This window comes from Salvelinus fontinalis, unplaced genomic scaffold (genome assembly GCF_029448725.1).
Source record: "Salvelinus fontinalis isolate EN_2023a unplaced genomic scaffold, ASM2944872v1 scaffold_1865, whole genome shotgun sequence".
Taxonomy (NCBI): Eukaryota; Metazoa; Chordata; class Actinopteri; order Salmoniformes; family Salmonidae; genus Salvelinus; species Salvelinus fontinalis.
This window is the reverse complement of record NW_026602074.1, coordinates 988-15,046: the sequence shown is the minus strand read 5'-3', so window position 1 is coordinate 15,046 and position 14,059 is coordinate 988. Positions and strand designations below refer to the sequence as shown.

Here is a 14,059-nt window from a genome sequence, read left to right as displayed (position 1 = left end):
CACAGTCCAGTTCATAGTGAATGATGGCAGGGCCTACTGCCTGTAAACACACAGTCCAGTTCATAGTGAATGATGACAGGGCCTACTGCCTGTAAACACACAGTCCAGTTCATAGTGAATGATGGCAGGGCCTACTGCCTGTAAACACACAGTCCAGTTCATAGTGAATGATGGCAGGCCCTACTGCCTGTAAACACACAGTCCAGTTCATAGTGAATGATGGCAGGGCCTACTGCCTGTAAACACACAGTCCAGTTCATAGTGAATGATGGCAGGCCCTACTGCCTGTAAACACACAGTCCAGTTCATAGTGAATGATGGCAGGGCCTACTGCCTGTAAACACACAGTCCAGTTCAAAGTGAATGATGGCAGGGCCTACTGCCTGTAAACACACAGTCCAGTTCATAGTGAATGATGGCAGGGCCTACTGCCTGTAAACACACAGCCCAGTTCATAGTGAATGATGACAGGGCCTACTGCCTGTAAACACACAGTCCAGTTCATAGTGAATGATGGCAGGGCCTACTGCCTGTAAACACACAGTCCAGTTCATAGTGAATGATGACAGGTCCTACTGCCTGTAAACACACAGTCCAGTTCATAGTGAATGATGACAGGGCCTACTGCCTGTAAACACACAGTCCAGTTCATAGTGAATGATGGCAGGGCCTACTGCCTGTAAACACACAGTCCAGTTCATAGTGAATGATGACAGGTCCTACTGCCTGTAAACACACAGTCCAGTTCATAGTGAATGATGGCAGGGCCTACTGCCTGTAAACACACAGTCCAGTTCATAGTGAATGATGACAGGTCCTACTGCCTGTAAACACACAGTCCAGTTCAAAGTGAATGATGGCAGGGCCTACTGCCTGTAAACACACAGTCCAGTTCATAGTGAATGATGGCAGGGCCTACTGCCTGTAAACACACAGTCCAGTTCATAGTGAATGATGACAGGGCCTACTGCCTGTAAACACACAGTCCAGTTCATAGTGAATGATGGCAGGGCCTACTGCCTGTAAACACACAGTCCAGTTCATAGTGAATGATGACAGGTCCTACTGCCTGTAAACACACAGTCCAGTTCATAGTGAATGATGGCAGGGCCTACTGCCTGTAAACACACAGTCCAGTTCATAGTGAATGATGGCAGGTCCTACTGCCTGTAAACACACAGTCCAGTTCATAGTGAATGATGGCAGGGCCTACTGCCTGTAAACACACAGTCCAGTTCATAGTGAATGATGACAGGTCCTACTGCCTGTAAACACACAGTCCAGTTCAAAGTGAATGATGGCAGGGCCTACTGCCTGTAAACACACAGTCCAGTTCATTTTGAATGATGGCAGGGCCTACTGCCTGTAAACACACAGTCCAGTTCATAGTGAATGATGGCAGGGCCTACTGCCTGTAAACACACAGTCCAGTTCATAGTGAATGATGGCAGGTTCTACTGCCTGTAAACACACAGTCCAGTTCATAGTGAATGATGGCAGGACCTACTGCCTGTAAACACACAGTCCAGTTCATAGTGAATGATGGCAGGGCCTACTGCCTGTAAACACACAGTCCAGTTCATAGTGAATGATGACAGGGCCTACTGCCTGTAAACACACAGTCCAGTTCATAGTGAATGATGGCAGGGCCTACTGCCTGTAAACACACAGTCCAGTTCATAGTGAATGATGGCAGGGCCTACTGCCTGTAAACACACAGTCCAGTTCATAGTGAATGATGGCAGGGCCTACTGCCTGTAAACACACAGTCCAGTTCATAGTGAATGATGGCAGGTCCTACTGCCTGTAAACACACAGTCCAGTTCATAGTGAATGATGGCAGGGCCTACTGCCTGTAAACACACAGTCCAGTTCATAGTGAATGATGACAGGTCCTACTGCCTGTAAACACACAGTCCAGTTCAAAGTGAATGATGGCAGGGCCTACTGCCTGTAAACACACAGTCCAGTTCATTTTGAATGATGGCAGGGCCTACTGCCTGTAAACACACAGTCCAGTTCAAAGTGAATGATGGCAGGGCCTACTGCCTGTAAACACACAGTCCAGTTCATAGTGAATGATGGCAGGGCCTACTGCCTGTAAACACACAGTCCAGTTCATAGTGAATGATGACAGGGCCTACTGCCTGTAAACACACAGTCCAGTTCATAGTGAATGATGGCAGGGCCTACTGCCTGTAAACACACAGTCCAGTTCATAGTGAATGATGGCAGGGCCTACTGCCTGTAAACACACAGTCCAGTTCATAGTGAATGATGGCAGGGCCTACTGCATGTCCTGGTGACCCTTTATAGGGTCACCAGGACCCTATAAAGGGAATCGGGTGCGATTTTAGACACATCCTTGGTTAAACTGACAGACATTATCGGGCAGCCACCCTCCCAGAGTGAGAAAGGCTTTGGCAATGTAAACATAGGTTTCACATGCCAATAAAGCCCTTTGAATTGAATTGAAAGGGCTATAAAATAGTGGGGGTCCTGTTCACACTATCACAGTGCCATCACTGGGGTGTGGGGACATTATAATGACAAGGTGATGAGAATGAGGATAAATTATTCTAACACTATAAATAGATCAGACACATTTCAACAGAGACTACGTCCCAAATGGCATCCTATTCCCTACATACTGCACTACTTTTGACCAGAGATATAGGGAATAGGGTGCCATTTGCAAAGTGTCCAGAGTGAGAGGTTCACGAGGAAGGCAGTCAATTTACACTGGCCTACATACGTCTAACCAGGAGAGGACACACACGGCCAAAGGCTCAGCACAGAGGCTCATAGAGGTGAAATGTAGGATCTCTGGTCATAGATAGTGTTAAGATAATGACGTGTATGTTGTTAATACAGAAATACATCATTTTAAAAGTCCAATGCAGCCATTTTTAAAAATCTCAATATAAATTATTTCTATGTAACAATTAAGTACTGGAATTGTTTCAATTTGTTAAAATTGTCAAAAAATAAACAAAAATTGCTTCTTAGCAAAAATTCAGACAAGAATTTTGCTAGGACTGTCTTGGAGTGGTCTGAGTGGGGAGGGGGAAACTGAATACAAGCAGTTATGGGCAGACAGGTTTAGAACTCTCTTTCTTATTGGTCTATTAACTAATTTACCGCCTGGTGATGTCAGCAGGCAGGCCAAAACTCCATCCCACCAAAACAGGCTGAAATTGCAGGCAGTCTTTTCAAACAGCTCTTACACTCAAAGGGCATTATTATAATTTTCACAACTTCACAGTATTATTCCAACCTCAAAGTGTGGAAATATATATATAAAACACAAGTAAAATCTAGTTTTTGACTGCACTGGGCCTTTAAGTAAAATAATCACTTACTCTAATAATTCATAATTTGATTTCTTATCCAGGGCATTTCCTCGCATTTCCCTAAAAAATCTCCTGTAACAGAAAACAAAAGATAATAAGCAAATTGTGAGTAGTCAAAATGTATATCTAATTATGGAATATTGGACGAGTACATGAATTCAATGTTTATAAGATATCAAATATCAAGTATTTGAAATAGAACTCACCTGATTTCAAGGCAGCCCAATTTAAGTGCAATGTCTTGGTCGACTCGATCAGCTACCTCCAACATGTAGTCACTCTTGACCTGAGAAACATCATCACAGTCATTCTCCATGACAACATGTAGTCACTCTTGACCTGAGAAACATCATCACAGTCATTCTCCATGACAACATGTAGTCACTCTTGACCTGAGAAACATCATCACAGTCATTCTCCATGACAACATGTAGTCACTCTTGACCTGAGAAACATCATCACAGTCATTCTCCATGACAACATGTAGTCACTCTTGACCTGAGAAACATCATCACAGTCATTCTCCATGTAGTCACTCTTGACCTGAGAAACATCATCACAGTCATTCTCCATGACAACATGTAGTCACTCTTGACCCGAGAAACATCATCACAGTCATTCTCCATGACAACATGTAGTCATTCTCCATGACAAAGAGAACTACTACAGTAGTGACAGGTAGTGTAGTTAGCATTGTGAATCTACTGTAAGACAGCAATAGGTAGATGGAAAGAGGTCCTCAGTTACTTGTGGTTGTCATCAGATGCTCAGCTAGTAAAGTAATGCCAGGATATCGGGTTCGATTCCCTGGACCACCCTCGCGTAAGTCGCTTTGGATAAAATCGTCTCCTAAATTACATATATTATATGATTATATTATTAATTAGTTAGTCTGACTGAGCTGCAGCTGATGGGCCCAACTCACATGGACTAATGAGCCACGAGACTTGAGGCTACCTCAGATCTCTAAGAGAGAAAACACCAAAGCTTGTATTTAACAGCAGCAGGTGGCCGTCCTATCACCTCTGACCAGAACATCAGCCATCAATGTCTATTAATTTCTAGGTGGTTCTATATGTTGAATCGCTGCCGTTCCTAACACCCAGCAAGGGATGGCTGCCATTCCTAACACCCAGCAAGGGATGGCTGCCGTTCCTAACACCCAGCAGGGGATGGCTGCCGTTCCTAACACCCAGCAAGGGATGGCTGCCGTTCCTAACACCCAGCAAGGGATGGCTGCCGTTCCTAACACCCAGCAAGGGATGGCTGCCGTTCCTAACACCCAGCAGGGGATGGCTGCCATTCCTAACACCCAGCAGGGGATGGCCGCCGTTCCTAACACCCAGCAAGGGATGGCTGCCGTTTGTATCACCCAGCAGAGGATGGCTGCCGTTTGTATCACACAGCAGGGGATGGCTGCCATTCGATTCAACCAGCAGGGGATGGCTGCCGTTCGTACCACCCAGCATGGGATGGCTGCCGTTCGTATCACCCAGCAGGGGATGGCTGCCGTTCGTATCACCCAGCAGGGGATGGCTGCCATTCATATCACCCAGCAGGGGATGGCTGCCATTCCTAACACCCAGCAGGGGATGGCTGCCGTTTGTATCACCCAGCAGAGGATGGCTGCTGTTTGTATCACACAGCAGGGGATGGCTGCCATTCGATTCAACCAGCAGGGGATGGCTGCCGTTCGTACCACCCAGCATGGGATGGCTGCCGTTCGTATCACCCAGCAGGGGATGGCTGCCATTCGTATCACCCATCAGGTGAGGGCTGCCATTCATATCACCCAGCAGGGGATGGCTGCCATTCGTATCACCCAGCAGGTGAGGGCTGCCGTTCATATCACCCAGCAGGTGAGGGCTGCCGTTCATATCACCCAGCAGGTGAGGGCTGCCGTTCGTATCACCCAGCAGGTGAGGGCTGCTTTTCATATCACCCAGCAGGTGAGGGCTGCCGTTCGTATCACTCAGCAGGGGATGGCTGCCATTCGTATCACCCAGCAGGGGATGGCTGTCATTCGTATCACCCAGCAGGTGAGGGCTGCCGTTCATATCACCCAGCAGGGGAGGGCTGCCTTTCATATCACCCAGCAGGTGAGGGCTGCCGTTCATATCACCCAGCAGGTGAGGGCTGCCGTTCATATCACCCAGCAGGTGAGGGCTGCTTTTCATATCACCCAGCAGGTGAGGGCTGCCGTTCGTATCACGCAGCAGGGGATGGCTGCCATTCGTATCACCCAGCAGGGGATGGCTGTCATTCGTATCACCCAGCAGGTGAGGGCTGCCGTTCATATCACCCAGCAGGGGAGGGCTGCCTTTCATATCACCCAGCAGGTGAGGGCTGCCGTTCATATCACCCAGCAGGTGAGGGCTGCCGTTCATATCACGCAGCAGGGGAGGGCTGCCTTTCATATCACCCAGCAGGTGAGGGCTGCCGTTCATATCACCCAGCAGGCGAGGGCTGACGTTCGTATCACCCAGCAGGCGAGGGCTGACGTTCGTATCACCCAGCAGGTGAGGGCTGCCGTTCATATCACCCAGCAGGTGATGCTACCAGACTGTATCCACACACAGCTTTCAGCTGTTGGACTTTCTGGTGGGTTTCTTCTCTAAGAACCTCTGGCCAGCAGCCCAGACAGCTATATAACGCACTCTCAGTCACACTGTACCTCCCCAGCAGGGCCGTTTCACTGTCACCAGAAGCTATTTAACAGAGTTTATATAGCCTGCAGCCAGTTGAAGTATAGCCAGCTGACGTTGTCACACATTGTCCTCTACCTGTTGTGAAAAAAATTATAATACACTATAGTGTATTTCTCTGATAAACAGAGAGGGAAGAACACTGAATGGTTTCTGTCCACACCTGACAGTCCAAACTCAATATGAATATGGTTTCTGTCCACACCTGACGGTCCCAACTCAATATGAATATGGTTTCTGTCCACACCTGACGGTCCTAACTCAATATGAATATGGTTTCTGTCCACACCTGACAGTCCAAACTCAATATGAATATGGTTTCTGTCCACACCTGACATTCCCAACTCAATCTGAATATGGTTTCTGTCCACACCTGACGGTCCCAACTCAATATGAATATGGTTTCTGTCCACACCTGACAGTCCCAACTCAATCTGAATATGGTTTCTGTCCACACCTGACAGTCTCAACACAATCTGAATATGGTTTCTGTCCACACCTGACAGTCCCAACTCAATATGAATATGGTTTCTGTCCACACCTGACAGTCCTAACTCAATCTGAATATGGTTTCTGTCTACACCTGACAGTCCTAACTCAATCTGAATATGGTTTCTGTCCACACCTGACAGTCCAAACTCAATCTGAATATGGTTTCTGTCCAAACCTGACAGTCTCAACACAATCTGAATATGGTTTCTGTCCACACCTGACGGTCCCAACTCAATCTGAATATGGTTTCTGTCCACACCTGATGGTCCCAACTCAATATGAATATGGTTTCTGTCCACACCTGACGGTCCCAACTCAATCTGAATGTGGTTTCTGTCCACACGTGACAGTCCCAGCTCAATCTGAATATGGTTTCTGTCCACACCTGACGGTCCCAACTCAATATGAATATGGTTTATGTCCACACCTGACGGTCCCAACTCAATCTGAATATGGTTTCTGTCCACACCTGACAGTCCAAACTCAATATGAATATGGTTTCTGTCCACACCTGACAGTCCTAACTCAATCTGAATAGGGTTTCTGTCTACACCTGCCAGTCCTAACTCAATATGAATATGGTTTCTGTCCACACCTGCCAGTCCCAACTCAATCTGAATATGGTTTCTGTCCACACCTGACAGTCCCAACTCAATCTGAATATGGTTTCTGTCCACACCTGACAGTTTTAACTCAATATGAATATGGTTTCTGTCCACACCTGACGGTCCCAACTCAATCTGAATCTGGTTTCTGTCCACACCTGACAGTTTTAACTCAATCTGATTATGGTTTCTGTCCACACCTGACAGTTTTAACTCAATCTGAATATGGTTTCTGTCCACACCTGACAGTTTTAACTCAATCTGATTATGGTTTATTTCCTCACCTGATGGTAGAAGTAGTTCAGTGTAGGTTTATCTTCTGAAAAATGGTTCAAGAATCCTTTTGGCAAGTAGCGTATCCGTAGCTCATACCTGTGGAGAAAGAAATGCCATATGGTTAGCTCCATGCTAACGAGGACGAAGGACAACTCAGAAACAAGGTTCCAAAGGAACACATTGATACAGAAGAGTTAGGACAGACCAAATGCTGATATCTAACAACCTCTGTGTGTTATTATACAGCGCTGTGAATGTGTAAGCTGTAAGGTACAAGTCAGCACGTTGTAATTATTCTGTACTTTCCCAGAGGATTCTTTCATATGGAACTGATCAAAGAGATCAGTGAGGGGCCTCCCGGGTGGCGCAGTGGTCTAGGGAACTGCATCGCAGCGCTAGCTGTGCCACCAGAGACTCTGGGTTCGCGCCCAGGCTCTGTCGCAGCCGGCCGCAACCGGGAGGTCCGTGGGGCGATGCACAATTGGCCTAGCGTCGTCCGGGTTAGGGAGGGTTTGGCCGGTAGGGTTATCCTTGTCTCATCGCTAACCAAGGTAGCCAGGTGCACGGTGTTTCCTCCGACACATTGGTGCGGCTGGCTTCCGGGTTGGAGGCGCGCTGTGATAAGAAGCAGTGCGGCTTGGTTGGGTTGTGTTTCGGAGGACGCATGGCTTTCCGACCTTCGTCTCTCCCGAGCCCGTACGGGAGTTGTAGCGATGAGACAAGATAGTAATTACTAACAATTGGATACCACGAAATTGGGGAGAAAAGGGGGATAAAAAAAAGAAGGAAAAAAAGAGATCAGTGAGACTGATCTGCGTCCCAAATGGCCCCCTATTACCTACATAGTGCACTGTTTGAAAATAACCTTATGGGCCCTGGTCAAAAGTAGTGCCCTATACAGGCAGAGACATCATCATCATCTTTGGCAGGGAGAGACCTCAATGATCATTCCTGGAATGACTATAACATCCAGCCACAGCCTTCTGATCAACCTACAAGGTGAAATAAACTACTGAACAGCTTGACATAGCTGCTTGTTCAAACTCTGTTCTAAGCCTGTTCCTTCTAATTACAAAGTCTTTGACTAGAGAAAACCTGTCCCGGCTCTGTCATATCAGATCAGATGGTCTTTGAATGTAGTTCTGGTGTTTTCTACTCAGCTGTGATCTACACCAGAGAGAGATAATAGAACAGCAGCCAGTGGAAGGTACATGACGCAGTACATTGTGATTCTATGTGTAAAAGGCACGTCAGTCATTTGATGTCTGTATGAATGGCTTGAGGACAGTGTCATGGGTATTGAATGAGTATTTTAGTGTGTCTGCTGGTCGGTCAACACTTCCATTGAACCAGTGTTCTAAAATGTGTCTCCCATGAACAAGCTATTGATACGACTGTGAGATCCAATGTTCAAGATACATTTCCCTTCGACAAGAAGGTAAATTAGGATCATTTTCTCCTAATGTATCAATCGCTTGCTTTTATTGTATAACCTACGCACCATTCACCAGCTCAACAACGGAGACACAGGTCGTTGCTGCAAATGAGAACGTGTTCTCAGTCAACTTACCTGGTAAAATAACGGTAAAATAAAAATAAAAGTAAACAGAAAGACAAGCAGTAACACGCTCCATGGCAGGAAAGCATTGAGACGAGGTCAACCCCCCCCCCCCCCCCCCCCCGCCCCCACACAGATATCCATCCATTATCCATTCTTCCTTTCAACCTTGTACAGCCTCGTTTGGAATGCAAGGCTAATGAAACACATAGCATGTGGTCTGACACTGGATGCGTCTCAAATGGTCACCCTATTTCCTATATAGCCCCCACGGGCCCTGGTCAAAAGTAGTGCACTTTAAAGGGAACATGGAACCATTTGGGATGCAGGCATTGAAATGCTCTAAACAACAGAAATGTAACAAATGGACACTGCAATAGGTCTACTTCCTGTGTTAAACAACTACAGCATCTGAATGGTGTTTTATTGTTGCTATTACTGACGATACAGGGCTTATTCTATCGCCAGAAGGAATTAAGGCTGAATAAAGAGACTATTTCATAATGAATGAGCAGCACAGTCACTGAGTATCCCCTGAGCTAACTTCACCAGAGAACCACTAACAATAGCACACAGTCAATTCATTTCCTCTGTATTATTTAGCTCCATTACTTCTGCACTGATGCCTGACTGAGATGAGGTGGGGACAGACAGAATGAGCTCTGCTGTGGTGGTTGTGGTCTACAGTATAAAGCATGCATTATCTCACTGTGTTCAATGGTAGGTCCTACCGTCCTATGCAAATACAATGCTGCTTAGGACCAGAACAGGTTGTTCTGCGAGGTAGAAGGTATTGTATCATTGAGTATCCGTAGAACATTCACATAACAGTTACGTTCCATCTTGATTTGTGAGCATCACAGTTGGGATTCATATATAATTCTGAGAAGGACAGGTGGCCAGGGTTTAAACTGAGTCATGAAACGCCTGCTGTCATGTTTTTATTCTTTGGGAACATCTAACTAGGCCTGCTACATTATTCAAATGTATTCTCCAGCTGGACACATTTCAGAATTGAAGAGACGCACACACACACACACACACACACACGCACGCACGCACACACACACAGTTATAATAAGGTGAGTGAGAAGCAACCTGCCCAGAGAACAGTAGTTTATAGGAAGGCTGGATAAAGTTCTAAAGCACGTCCTTTACCTCCCAAACATGTCAACACCCTGCCCTGTCTGGCCATGAAGGAAGCAGAGGTGAGGGGGAGTACAGTCTGAAATATAACCCAAATAAAAGCTGTCTAGACATTGCTCTGCAATCTCTGATATGGCATTTCTCTCTCCATATCTCCACTCAGTCAGGAGTAGAAGGGAATCTATCAGCATTAGGCTCCAACATCAAAAACTGAGATCACATCAACAGATAGTTCAGTCCTCTCTAATTACTATCCTCCTCAACACTTTCTCAGTTGACTTTGTCAGCGAATCTCTCATTGTAGTCTAATTTCCCTTCCAATAACAGTGATGAGACAGGAGGAAACATGTATCTTAGCCTATAAAGGCCTAATTACATTGGAACGCCATATGGAGGGTTTTCAGCCTGCTTCTGCGGACGCATGATTTATGCAGGCAGATTGGAAGGAAATTCAAGGCCACTCGGCCTAACTAACAGGATGGCAACAATTGATTTTCGGTTCTGTTGCAACTCTGCCCAATTCCCCATCCGTGGGTTTACATTTGAAAAAACAAGGCACATAAATCCTGATTTCATCCCCTTACTACATTGATCAAATAACCAAGCGTCTTGCAACGACATTGACTGCACACATCTCCCTAGTAACAAGGTCACTTCGTTCCATGACATATTTTAGCCCCTTGGCTTTGCCACTGGTCTGAATCCATTAAAACAACCAAATTCGTTCCCATATTTTCTCTTCCAAAAAACAGGCCTAGGAAATCTGCCATTTTAGCTAGCGAGCACTAGTTAGACAGTTTAAGCACGATCAAGCGTTTCAAGTGGCAAGGCTGTAGCCCGGATGTCTTACTCATATAATTGAGTTATAAATTAAGTTATGCAAAGCTCATAAGGTGCTGTACATGCGCTTATAATGCATTATGATGATGGTATTCATAGGAAGTGTTTTATATTGTGTTGAAGTGTTGAATATTTATATTAAAGCAGAATTACATGGAGCCAATATGCATAAAGGGGGCAGCGTCAAGGCTTTTAAGGTGACATACAGAGCAGTGTAAATATGGCTTTATACAGTATTTCAACGTGTCTATGTAGCCTGCTCCCAGATCAGTTTGTGCTGTCTTGCCAACGCAACAATGACAATAGGAGTTGGTCAAACAGCACACACGGACAGAACTGGGACCAGGGATCAGCAGTGTAAATATAGCTTCATACAGTATGTCTCTGTCCTAGTTCTTACCTCCACTCGTCCTGAGGGTGGAGCAGTTCGTACCTCTCCCTGACGCGGGACACCCCCATGTCGGGGTGCAGCCAGTGGATGTTTCCTGAGCGCAGGTGGCTGAGACGCAGGCCCAGACAGGAAACACACTTCACCTTGTGGATGTCTGCTATCTTCTGGATGATACCCTGTCAGGGGACACACGTGTAGACACACACACTTAGGCTATAGAGTCACTCTGAGATGAATTTCAGTCAATGTCAATGGACAGACGTGTAGACAGTATACACACAGAGGTTAGAGGAGGAATCACTCAGAGATGAGATTCAATCAACAACACATCAGTCATAATCCTAAAAAGATCAGTATGGCTGTGTTCCAAATGGCACCCCAGTATGGCACCCTATTCCCTTTGCGGACGAAGAGTTTGATTGACAGTAATTGACAGTAATGAATTGTCCTACAGTGTGTAGTTTGTGATTCAGAGGGCAGGAGATATAGATAAATGAATAGCAGTCATAGTGACATATTGTGTGACAGACAGCAGTGGGGGGGGCCTTCCTTGGCCCATCCATCCCTGTAGTCCAGGGGTGACATGAGGACTCCAGGGGAACCATCTATTCACCCATCCATCCCTGTAGTCCAGGGGTGACATGAGGACTCCAGGAGAACCATCTATTCACCCATCCATCCCTGTAGTCCAGGGGTGACTTGAGGACTCCAGGAGAACCATCTATTCACCCATCCATCCCTGTAGTCCAGGGGTGACATGAGGACTCCAGGAGAACCATCTATTCACCCATCCATCCCTGTAGTCCAGGGGTGACATGAGGACTCCAGGAGAACCATCTATTCACCCATCCATCCCTGTAGTCCAGGGGTGACATGAGGACTCCAGGGGAACCATCTATTCACCCACCCATCCCTTTAGTCCAGGGGTGACATGAGGACTCCAGGAGAACCATCTATTCACCCACCCATCCCTTTAGTCCAGGGGTGACTTGAGGACTCCAGGGGAACCATCTATCTATGACAGTAGATAGAATAGAAAGAACAGCTTGGCAGAGTTACACTGAATGATAGATCATCCTCTCTCTCTCTTCCAGGAAAAGATTGTCATTGCGTGCAGAAGCAAGGGAAGGGGCGCGGGGCAGGTTAAATAATCCATCATTGAAATGCACTGTGGGGTTTATGACACAATCTGAGAAGTGACACCCCCGCTTGGTTAAAATGATTAACGAGAAGACCTCCCCATCTCTTTCAGGGATGACATGTTCCATCACATCCCTCAACATCGTCTGACATCACAACTTCAGGTATTGAAGTTAGAGGCCATTGAACCATAAATTAGAAGCAGTCTACTTTGAAATGAAGCGCTTTGCCATTACAGAGCCAGACACCTAACAGAAGAGATGTGGTGGCAAAGCCTTTTGGATTTTTTTCCAAGAAACGCCCGTTTAATCACCTATTTGACTAGCTATTCTTTTCACCTCTTAAACTCTTTTAGTATTGTTTCATCTGAATAGAAGTCATTATTAAACCTAACCGGGATGGAAGACACTAAATGTAGAAATGTCAAAAGGGAACCTCATAAATACCCGGGTTGTGTCCAGTAGGGAGACGTTTTGAAACACTTTCAAATTGTGAGGTAGTCCGAGGTACTAAGTGAATTTGTCTAACAAGAAAAACTTGTTTTCGTTTTCCGTTATAAAACATTGTAGCTACAGTGTGCCCTATTGAACGGCAGGTAACCTAGCGGTTAAGAGCATTGGGCCAGTAACCAAAAGGTTGCTGGTTCGAATCCCTGAGCCGACTGGTTGAAACATCTGTCGATGTGCCCTTGAGCAAGGCACTTAACCCTAATTGCACCTGGAAGTCGCTCTGGATAAGAGAGTCTGCTAAATGACTAAAATGTAAATGTTAAATGAACATCGCCCAGGTGATAGGGGGAGTTCTACAGTGAGACGCTCAAGTCCCAAATGACTGTCTATACAGTGAGGGAAAAAAGTTGGCATCAACTCAACTAGCCGTGGCATCAACTTTGGCATCAACTCAACTAGCCGTGTTTGGAGGAGGAGGAATGCTGCCTATGACCCCAAGAACACCATCCCCACCGTCAAACATGGAGGTGGAAACATTATGCTTTGGGGGTGTTTTTCTGACAACTTCACCGCATCAAAGAGACGATGGACGGGGCCATGTACCGTCAAATCTTGGGTGAGAACCTCCTTCCCTCAGCCAGGGCATTGAAAATGGGTCGTGGATGGGTATTCCAGCATGATAATGACCCAACACACACGGCCAAGGCAACAAAGGAGTGGCTCAAGAAGAAGCACATTAAGGTCCTGGACTGGCCTAGCCAGTCTCCAGACCTTAATCCCATAGAAAATCTGTGGAGGGAGCTGAACGTTCGAGTTGCCAAACGTCAGCCTCGAAACCTTAATGACTTGGAGAAGATCTGCAAACAGGAGTGGGACAAAATCCCTCCTGAGATGTGTGCAAACCTGGTGGCCAACTACAAGAAACGTCTGACCTCTGTGATTGCCAACAAGGGTTTTGCCACCAAGTACTAAGTCATGTTTTGCAGAGGGGTCTAATACTTATTTCCCTCATTAAAATGCAAATCAATTAATAACATTCTTGACATGCGTTTTTCTGGATTCTTTTGTTGTTATTCTGTCTCTCACTGTTCAAATAAACCTACC

The 14,059-nt window shown here is 46.1% G+C and overlaps 1 protein-coding gene across 1 annotated transcript; it reads left to right on the top strand.

The window, feature by feature from the left end:
* The first annotated feature begins 4,465 nt into the window (after nt 1-4,465).
* On the top strand, nt 4,466-5,971 carry LOC129850185 (involucrin-like). The gene has a single exon (XM_055916715.1). The coding sequence runs from the start codon at nt 4,466-4,468 to the stop codon at nt 5,969-5,971; it is 1,506 nt and encodes a 501-aa protein (XP_055772690.1).
* Nucleotides 5,972-14,059: the final 8,088 nt, after the last annotated feature.

Excerpts from the sequence above, each read along its gene's own strand:
- LOC129850185 (XM_055916715.1), top strand. The coding sequence starts at position 4,466 with ATGGCTGCCATTCCTAACACCCAGCAAGGGATGGCTGCCGTTCCTAAC.